Consider the following 11,046-nt stretch of genomic DNA (forward strand, 5'->3'; position numbering starts at 1 on the left):
CCAGGCTGGTCTCGAACTCACAGAGATCCGTCTGCCTCTGCCTCCCGAGTGCTGGGATTAAAGGCGTGCGCCACCACTGCCCGGCTAAAAGGGAGATTGAGGGAGATCAAAACTCGTATAAAAACCTATAGTGCTTGTACATGCAGGCACGCACACTTCCTGGTCACCTTATATGTTATAGACCAGAGCATCCATGGACATCAGCCACAGTCTCTAAGATTTGTTCTGATCCCAGTTGTAGATTAGCTCCCTCCAACCTGTCACTCCCACCCCAGCCAGAGGTTGGTTCAGGCAAAGTAAGCGTTCATGAAGGTGACTTTTGGTTACCTTTTCAATGTTTAGGCATATTTTACCCTAAGAAGGATTATTGTTATTGTTGCTGTTGTTATACAGAGGGGACCCCATATACCATGGGTGTGTGGAGGTCAGAGGACAACCTGGAGGGGCTGGACTCTCTATGTCTACAAGGGTTCCTGGGCTGACCCTGAATTGCCAGGCTTGGGGCAAGTGCCTTTACCTGCTGTGCCATCTTACTGGTCCATGTCTTTAAATGGCAGAAAAGTCTCCTTCCTGTCCTTAGACTCTAAACAGAGCCAGAAGACAAGGGATTCAGGAAAATATAGCTGTTGGTTGTCGGCAGAGAGGATCACCTTCTGGAGTTTGGCTGTTGTATCCTGCTCTCACTTCCTGGAGTCCTTGATATATCAGTTGTCTTTGTTTTGTCTCCACATGGGGTCTTTTCCTTTCGCCAACCTCAGTTCTTCTGTCTCAGAAGCACAGGATGCTTTTCTCTTGAACTGTCTTTCTGGGGTCAGCTGGTGGCCGATGCCATCTATAGGTCCTCTCCCACAACTGCTTACAAGCCTGGTTCATTCTCCTTGTTGATTTACAGTCTATTAAATGCACCAAGCCTTCTCTTGCACACACACACACACACACACACACACACACACAATGCGCACACATACACGCATGCATATATGCACACACACGCACACACAAGCATGCACACACATGTGTGTTGGTAGATTTTTCCATCTTTGGACTTACTAGTTAAGCTTGAGGATAAGTAGAGAGCTACAGTTGATGGAAAAGTGGCTGTATTCTGGGGGAAAATGTGTAAACGGAGTGAGTCAGGGCTGTGCCCTGGAGGGGCTTGGGCCAGTGACTTGGCTGACAGTGGGGTAGTACATAGTCTGGGCAAGGTTAACTCCCATCTGGGACAAATCTATTACACAACACCAAACACATACTTGTATCTGCCATCACAGAATCACATTGAAGTGAGCAATGATCATCGACCAGATAAGGGGATGGTAGTTTTGAACTAAAAAGGAAAAATCTTTGGAATTCTCTTTTTTGCTCTGGGGAGGTTCCATGACTCCTCTGATTCTATTTCGAGTTGGCATGGAAGCTCCTGGCTTAATCCCTCCCAGGAACGAACACATTTGATAGATTCTACTGAATAATCCTGATGCCAAAGCTTAGGAAAGGAGGGGGGGACAAAGGAAGTTTGCTAGTCTGCTGCCTTACGGAAGACCAGCCTTGCACAGGCAAGCATTCTGCATCCTTTATTATTTTCTTATTTTCAGAGCTGAGGCTTTTCTCGGTTTTATTATAAAAATAAAAAGGCACAGAGCACAATGCTGACCAAATATAGACACCGGGTCATCTTTGTTACTACTCAGAGAAAAAGAATGACAGAAACACTAGCGCATGGAGAGTTATTTAAAAACCACTGGGGAATATTAAAATAGGAAGACCTCACTAACACTTCAGAACCAATCAGTGCATGTGTGGTAAATGTGTGTTCTGATGTAACTTTGCTTGTTTCAAGTGTCAGGTAAAATCAGTGGAGATGGCACAGCACTAGTTCTGACCAACTCAGAATCACTGGATTGGAAGTTCCATGAGCTTCGCAGAGTGTTCCCTCAGTTCAGGCATAGAGTGCCACCTCCATACTGTGCCAGGGACTAGCAGCACTGGGAAGAAGAATGCAGGGAGCAGGCTAGTCTATATGCATGCTTAGCTTGGCTATTTGGACCCATGTCCACTTAGTTCATTATGTTAGTCCTTTAAGATTCGTTGGATAGATTTAAGTATTCGTTTGGTTATTATTTATAGTTGCAGTGCTGGGGATGGAAACTCAGTCCTACCACACGGTAGGTAGGTACACTAACCCTGAGCAAGACCTCCAGTCCCTGGGTAGGTGTACCTTTTTGAATGGGAAGTAATACTTACTGACTTAACACAATGCAGAGGTAACGCTGCTCTTTCTTGTTATGATGCTAGACTCTTGTCTTATTTCCACAGACTTGAAAAGGGCTCACAACGTCTGCGCTCATGCTGACTCCTGAGCCCTGCGTTCCTTTGTCTGCTGAGTCCTCACCAAATATTCCATTGCATTTATTTATCTCTACATCTCTTGGCATGCTTCTGGCAGTTAATACCACGTAACAGGGGGGCGTTCACTGTCTTGGAGTGACTATTGCTGCAATGAAACACCGTTGTCCAAAGCAACTTGGGGAGGAAAGGGTTTATTTGGCTTCTACGTCTGTGTCACAATCAAATCATCACTGAAGGAAGTCAGGACAGGAACTCAAACAGGGCAGGAACCTGGAGGCAGGAGCTGATGCAGAGGCCGTGGAGGGGTGCTTACTTCTCTTCATGGATTGTTTACCCTGCTTTCTTATAGAACCCAGGACCACCAGCCCACGGATGGTCCCACTTGCAACAGTTTGGACCCTCTCCCGTCTATTTTGTTGTCTACAGCCTGATCTTACGGAAACATTTTCACAACTCTAGTTCTCTCCTCTCAAAGGACTCTAGCTTGTGGAAGCTGACTTAAAACTAGCCAGAACATCTGTATTTGTATTGTGTGAAAAGATAAGCCAAGGGGTCTGAGGGACAGAGGTAGGCTGAGAGAGGAGGGAAGAGAAGAGAGGTGACAGAGCTTTTGAGCTGGGACCTCTCCTGAATGATGGTATTGGAGGTTATGTGGCATTATACACCTGCTAAAACCCACAGGGTGTAGAGCACAGGGGGTGAGTCCCGATGTAAAGTCTAAACTTTAGTAATGAAGCCATGTCAGCCTTGGTCCAGTCCCTGCACCAAATGTGCTGCCCTGAGCCAAAGGGTAATGGGAGACACTGAGAGTGGAGGGGGAAAGGGAGCGTGTAGAAACAACTCAATTCTGGTTTACTTTTCTTGCACACTTTAACCTGCTCTAAAACAAACAAACCAATTCCAAATGCAAAAAGATGAATCAAGATAATTTAGGCGAGCTAGTCTTATAATGTGTTCTTCTAAGCAATGGAAAACGGATTCTAACCAGAACAGGACAAAAGGTAAAGGAGCTGATTTGTTCCCACAAGCCATGGGAAGCATTAAGAAAACCCCAAAATGGCAACCTCAATACTCGTTGCCATATTTGTGTCTTGGATAGATTGATTCTTTTCATCATGCCCAAACCACGGGTGCCAGCTCCAGACTCACGAGCTTTCTGCCCTACCACAGAGGGACATGAATCTCTCTTACCTAGTGCTTTCTTAGACCCCAAACCCCCACAAATACGCCGGCCAGCCTGGCTTTACCCAGTCTCAGTGTGGATGGAGTGTGACCTCCCACGAGTGTGGGTGTGTGCAAAGCAGGGAACAAGCAGACAGGATGAGAACCTGCTACAGTTACACCGGCCCCAGGTGGAGTGTCACAGGTGACATAGACGACACAGTAGGAGACAGAGGTGGGCAGAAAGGTGGCACAGTCCTAGGCACAGTCTACCAAGGGGGCTTCTGGACTCACTGAGAAGTTGGTGTAAGGTGTAAGAGAAAACAATGAGAAGTGGCTTCAAATGTTTGTCTTAAATCTCCCAAAGACGGGACTGTATTTAACTGAACAGAAGAATATTTTGCTAGCACAGTTTGGGAGATGTCAGGTTCATTCTGTATATATTATGGTCTATTAGCCATCTAATTGGCGATGTCAAACAAACAGGCCATAGGTGTGTGTTTTCCTTTGTGTAGTCAAACAGCATATTGTTTATTGGCTCTTAATTCCTCTGGATCGCAAGCTCCATCAGATCTGGGACTTTGTCTGTTTTGTTCACTGCTGTATAACCAATATCAAGCAGTATGATTTGACTAGAAAGATAAGGGACGGATAGGAGAGTTAACTGTGCTGCACAACAGGGCAGGGTGATGGAAACTCGACAGAGGATCTGTTCAAAAGTGAGATTGCTTGCCTGACTGCTACTAAGGTGAAATCTCAAGACTCTCTACAACAGGCACTCCTAGGAAGATCTATTTAAGTGAGAAGACACACCAGCGCTGATGGCAGTTCTCTGAGTTCCAGGTCTACAGAATGAGTGCTAAGACTATCAGGGCTGCACAGAGAAACCCTGCCTCAGGGGGAAAGAGATAAAAAAAGAAGAGAGAGAAGGACACTTGCGATATTTTTGTAAACCTTTATTTTCTGTTTAAGGACACTACCAACCCAGGCCCTTAGCTTCTCCCTCATTTCGACAAAGTAATTTGCTGGAAATATGGTAAAGGTAGAAATCAGAACTGTTTGTATGAGTGAGCCATAGTTATCAGTCCAAGAACAAAATGCGCACCGAAGCCTGTGTATTTAGATCTAAGAGGTTCTGGATTTAAAACATGTATTTTATATGTAAAAAAAGCATCTTTAAGAAGACAATGGTCTAATAAACAAAACTGTGTGCATCTATATCGAATTATAGGCATGTACAGGTGTGTGCATGGGACTGACTACTACAACACAGAGGGACAGTATGTCTCAGCCCTGCAGTCCAAACAACCTAATGTGGTGACTGTAATAAAATAGGACACAAGTCAACATAGCTAGTTTTCCACCAACAATCTATCTATAAGCCAAGCATATGGCAGAAACTCCAGGCAGCTTTTCAGTTGTACCACAGTTGAGGATTAGAACAAAAGTAATTCTGGGCTGGGGATGTCGCTCTTTGGTAGAACACTTGCCTAGCATATGGTCATGGGCTTAATCCCCAGTACAAAAAGTAACCACACACACACACACACACACACACACACACACACACACACACACACACCAAATAAAAAAACACTCAAGGAAATAAAGAGAGGAGTATGATACTTCCAACTACAAAACACCTTGCTCCATCATGGACAACTCTATGGCCCCGAATGCTGCTTTTTCAAGTCATCCAACCTAACAAAATCTCCAACTGCTAGCCTATGGCTCATTCCCTTGGATGATGCTGTCCACAATCTGTAATGGTAACCGAGTCACAAGTATGGAACACTTGAGGTTCTTATGGGTTATATAATGAACAACCAGCTAGAATCCATTCCCAGTCATGTGCTTTGGTAAAAACACAAGGCATCCTAAGATTATATTAAATCCATACATACTTACACACACACACACACACACACACACACACACACACACACACACTTATACTCTCACACATTCCATAGAGACTATCACAGAAAATTTGGCTACAAGAAATTTACAATTATTTATATATTTATATACATACAGAATAAAAGATATTTGTCATTCTCACAGTCTGTAAACATCTGGGAAAATGCCCAGTAGAATTACTGAGGGCCCTTTGAAATGGTGACCACTGGGAATCTGGGGACAGGGTAGAGACTGAAGTTTATATCAGAGAGGAGTGAAGAGTTAAAGGCTCACGCAGATATAATACATTTCACTCAACACAATCAGCTTTTTTGGCCACTATGACATTGTTTCCTGCCTGGAAAAAGGAATGAGCAGGAAAGCCTGTAGCCAGTCATCGCTGTGGAAGACACTGAGTGCACGAAAGGGATCACACATCATATACGTGCTACTACCGCAGAGCTTGGAGAAGATTTTCAGGTCCTCAAAAGCCACTCAGCATTTTCCTCCTAGGTGTGCTTCCGGCATGGCACTGGGCGTCTCAGGCACACTCCAGCGACTCACTTTAGCTTCAGGACATGCCTTCACATTGCCAAAGAAGGGTTATGAGAACTAGAACTGGAGGATGTCAGTATTATTATTAATAGCTATTATTTTAAGGTGGAATCCCTCCCACTGTGATGACACTCAGTCATCCTGCCTCAGCCTCCCCAAGTGTTAAGAGCCTTAAGCATGTGCATGTGCCATCTTGTCCAGCTCCCAAGTGTTATTATTTTTAATTTGACATAAAAATATGCTCACGCCAGATGTAATGGCACACGCCATTAATTCCAGCACTTGGGAGGCAGCAACAGGTGGATATCTGTGAGTTCAGGGGCTAGCTTGATGTACATAGTGAAGTCCTGTCTCAAAATTTAAATAAAACCAAATACAAATATGATCTAATAAAAACATCATTAAAAAAAAGGAAGAAAAGGGCCGGGCAGTGGTGGCGCACGCCTTTAATCCCAGCACTCGGGAGGCAAAGGCAGGTGGATCTCTGTGAGTTCGAGGCCAGCCTGGTCTACAAGAGCTAGTTACAGAGTTCCAGGACAGGAACCAAAAAGCTACGGAGAAACCCTGTCTTGAAAATAAAAAAAAAAGGAAGAAAAAAAGAAAATATAGAGGGCCTTAAAAATTCTTTGTTGAGCAGCTACTACACTGCTCCGGCAGTGCCAGGCTCTGGCTGCATTTGTGGCAGCTTTAGAAGTCACGTTCACAAATAAACAGTGACACAGAAACATGCCCATTGCTCATCGATGCCATTCTCTGCATCTTCTTCTGAGTATATGCAAATAAGAGGGACAATCATTTCCAGGGTCCAAGCAGATAGAAAACACTAACACCAAATGACATCTCCAAAGTACTTTAGCCTCACAGTGCTTCTGGCTAACGAAAAGAATCTTGTCATTATCTCTAAACCTTTTTAAAATCTGTATTTCTGACACAGAATATTATATAGCCCAGGCTTTTATGAACCGCAAGGATGAGACTAACCTCAAACTCCTGATTGCCTTTGCCTCGTTTCTTCAGTTCCATGATTACAGGCATGTACCACTCAACCCAGTAGAACCGCTAGATCAGTGGTTCTCAACCTGTGGGTCAGACCCTTTTGGGGTGGAATGGCTCTTTCAGAGGGGTCACCCAAGATCTTCAGAAATATCAGATATTTACGTTATGATTCATAACAGTAGAAAAATTACAGTTATGAAATACAAAGAAAAATGATTTATGGTTGGAGGTCACCACAATCTGAGGAGCTGTCTTATAGGGTTGCAGTGTTAGGAAGGTTGAGAACCACTGCTCTAGGGTTCTCTGCTGAACATTCTTACTCGCTGCCCCATAGAACTGGCTGAATGCTGGTTGAACTTTCAAACTCTGTGTTCCTGCAAAGATTGCAGATATTGTATGGGTTCCTTGAACAATCTCCCTCAGCTCTCATAATTTTCAAGTGTTGGATATGACATGCAAATTATGCAAATTTTTAGGTAGACCCATTGACTGTGGTTGGAAGCTGTTCCACCACATGCTGTTGGGAGGGCAGGAGTGCTTTTCTTTTCTTGGGTTGGATTAGAGAAGGACCAAGGGAGGGAATTTGGGAGCTTTAGGGAGGCCCGCTGCTGTGTGTCCGTTTTCCCCGCCAGGACTTGAAGACACAGTGATTGGCGAATCTGCAGAGGGCTAGTTCATCTAGTTCAGGCTGTCCTTGTGGCTGCTCCTTTCTGTGTTGTGGTTGTTCTGGTCGTGATTCTTCCACTGGATGCTTGTTCCGTTCATGGGGACCGAGGTCATGAGGCTTTTGGACTGGTGACAGCAGCAGCAGAGGCATGACTGGGGGTGGGAAAGAGAGAGGGTGTGTGAGTGACTGAGTCAGCCCGCCCATTCCTAGCCACACATGAAGGCTTGGGGATCACCAGTGAGGGCGCAATGCCCATGGACAACTGAGGACAGTTGGAGCTTGTCAAGGTAGAGATTAGGAGCAGAAGTTGCTTCTTTTTGTTTTAATTGTGTTCTTCACAGCTAGGAAGAGGGATAGCAGAGAGGAGGCTCTTCCAGGGCATGAGGAGATCTGGGAAAGGGCCTGGTACCCGCTTTCATCAGAGTGTATTCCTTATGAGGTGCAGGCATCTATCAGTACCTCCGCTAACCTTCCTTACAGCCCCGCTGTAGGGCTCTTGACACCTCTTTATAAAGGATGAGAGTGGGGTCCAAGGAGAAGAGCAGAATGGAAATTGCAAGGCAGGGCTCTCCAGACTGGACTCTTTCCTTTGGGAATGTGTTTTAGTTTCTGAGGATTTTTAACAGGAAAATTTTCTTGTCCTATAATTAATATATAAATACACAAGTTGGGACCCGTATGTGAGCCAAACTATGTTAGTCCCAGCACTTTGTGGTTTGTAGCCTTTGGGAGACCTCAAAGTCATGACAGTGAAGCTCCATCACCAACTCTCACCTGCTTGTACCAACCTCTGAGTAATATGTCTGTCTTTGTTTAGATCATGGGTTCTGTGAAAGCAGTTACTGTTTTCCTTCTCTATGTTAAGCAATAGCCAGCTACTCATACTGGGTACTTATTGTGTGTGTATATGTATCTGTTTGTCTGTCTGTCCATCCATCCATTCATCTCTCTACTATCTCTTTATCTATCATCTTGTGGTGGTTTGCATGTTATTGGCTCCCATAATTCTATAATGTCATAGGGAGTGGCACTATTAGGTGTGGCTTTGTTGGAGTGGATACGGCCTTGTGTGTCATTGTGAGGGTGGGCTTTGAGATACTGAGGATACCACCCAATGAGTCAGTTGACTTCCTGTTGCCAGCAAGATGTAGGACACTCGGCTATTTCTCCAGTACTATCCCTGCTTCCATGTCACCATATGCCCCACCATAATGGACTGAACCTCTGAATTGTAAGTGAACCACCACAATTAAATATTTCCCTTATAAGAGTTGCCATGGTCATAGTGTCTCTTCACAGCAATAGAAACCTAAGACATATCTATATCTATCTATCTGTCTGTCTGTCTGTCTGTCTGTCTGTCTGTCTACCTACCCATTCATCCATCAGTCATTCCCACTGAGTCGTACTTACTGGATGGTTATTTAGCCCATCTATTTTTCAGGTGAGGTTACTGAGTGAGCTGGAGGGGCACCAATCACACATGGATGAGACCATTAGTAAAGCTGAGTGGTGTTGTTGGGCAAGATTGGCTGCTTCCAGGGCCTGTTCCCCTTACCTCTACTATGTTCTGCATAATATGTATTGTGACCTAAAGTCAAACATCTTGGTTCAAGATAACACAACCCAGCAAACATTAGGGCTATGCTACAGTCAGTCCAGAATGGGAAAAAGGCACATCAATGACAGGCTTGGGGCTCCTAAGGATGTTGGTTTGTCTGGAAGAAGATCTGAAACAAGAACATAGACTTCGAGTGAAGTCACAGCAGTACAGATAGATGTCCAGAGTAGTATGTATCCCATTTTTTTTGGAGATTCTATTACTTATTATTACTTTATTTATTTTTAAGATTTATTTTTATTTTATGTGTATGAGAGCTTGCTTGCATGCATACCACGTGTGTGATTGGTGTCCCAGAAGGCCAGAAGAGGGCATGAAATGCCCTGAACTGTAGTTCCAGATGGCTCTAAGCTACCATGTGAGTGCTAGGAGGGGAGCCTGAGGCCTCTACAAGAGCAGTGAATGCCCTTACCTGCTGGATCACCTCTCCAACTGGGAAAAGAATGCTATCAAATGCACCATTAATTAATTGCATTTAGCGAGAGCTTCTTCAGCCACAGAGCTCATGTTTGCCTAAGAATAGTTCACGTCTAAGACAATGAAAGGTGTGGATCAGCTTTCTGTATTTCCAGCGTATGGCACTTAGGTTTGAGCATTCCTCTTGAAGGGAGGCACTAAACTGGCATCCGGTAAAGACAGTCCTTTTAGCTTTAACCTGTGAATATGTCATCTGAATATATACTGATCTTATGCTCCGTTCAAGTCTGACTTTCTTTCTAGGCAGCAAGAAGCGATTTTCATTTCTTGAATGAAGAGAAACATTCTTCCTGGTCAAAGCAGGAAGAAATGGAGTGGGCTATGCCCATTGGATATGGGACACACTGAGCCAGTAGCCCTTAGAGAGCTTGCAAAACAGTCTTACCTGGAAACAATTTTTGAATTTCTTGCTCACAAAATACAGAGCTATTGGGTTTATGCAAGAATTCATGGTTGCCAAGTTGATACCGATGTAATCCATGAGCAACAAGAAGCTAGAGCAAAAGAAAACAGTGTCATCAGAACACGCCACTTGAAAACCTGTAAGCAGCATTTGTTCCTCAGATGAGCATTTCTTGTGCCCCAAAGCCACGTCTCACAGTGGCAGATAGACATTTGTAAGAAGGGCGGCAGGCCCAATGCTGTGGTTAGAGGCAATCCCTGTGCCCGGCTTTAGGAAGGGAACAGACAGGACTCACATTTTGGGATCAGTTATGGGCTGTGTCAGCTAAAAACATATAACTAAGGTTACAATTTTAAGTTTCAGAGCTAGTAAGAATGCAAACATTCTATAAATGTGGAAAGCTGGGAGACTAGTTTTTTCAGTGGGCACCCGGAACGGTACCTGAGCAGGTCACATCGGTTCTTTTCCATCTCGTCATACACAGTCTTCTTCAAAATGCGGCTTAAGTGAAGAGGGAACCAGCAGAGCGCAAAGATGACAACCAAACAGAACACGGTCTTCGCCACTTCTCGACGCTAGGGGAGAGTGCACGCAGACAAGGAGAGAGGTGAGTGCTGCCAGGGGCGGAATAGTGACACACCAGAGGGAGGAGAGAGTGGCCCCCACATACGTCTGCATTTTAATACCCAGAGTGCAACTGTCTCATGGAAGCATCATTAACCACGCCTTTGCCCAGTTGCCAGGCTCATGTTGTCCTGAGGACAACAGTAGAGGTCTATGCCAGAACATCAGGAAGTGGCCAGAGTCTACACAGTGGTTTAATCTAAGCATGCAACATGTGTGTTTGTGAACTTAAGCATGAGGACATGTGTGTTTGTGAGTTTAAGCATGAGGACATGTGTGTTTGTGAGTTTAAGCATG

The 11,046-nt window shown here is 44.6% G+C and overlaps 1 protein-coding gene across 1 annotated transcript in view; it reads right to left on the bottom strand.

Moving 5' to 3' along the window:
* Positions 1-4,468: 4,468 nt before the first annotated feature.
* Positions 4,469-11,046, bottom strand: part of Ednra (endothelin receptor type A) — a 65,187-nt gene continuing 58,609 nt past the window's right edge. Inside the window, exons 6-8 of the mRNA XM_013353500.2 lie at positions 10,567-10,700; positions 10,108-10,216; positions 4,469-7,776 (exon numbers count right to left, since the gene is read on the bottom strand). Of these exons, the coding sequence (XP_013208954.1) occupies positions 7,636-7,776; positions 10,108-10,216; positions 10,567-10,700 (384 nt within the window). The 3' untranslated portion in view covers positions 4,469-7,635. The remainder of the gene's footprint in view (positions 7,777-10,107; positions 10,217-10,566; positions 10,701-11,046) is intronic.

Source organism: Microtus ochrogaster, chromosome 4, assembly GCF_000317375.1.
Source record: "Microtus ochrogaster isolate Prairie Vole_2 chromosome 4, MicOch1.0, whole genome shotgun sequence".
Lineage (NCBI taxonomy): Eukaryota > Metazoa > Chordata > Mammalia > Rodentia > Cricetidae > Microtus > Microtus ochrogaster.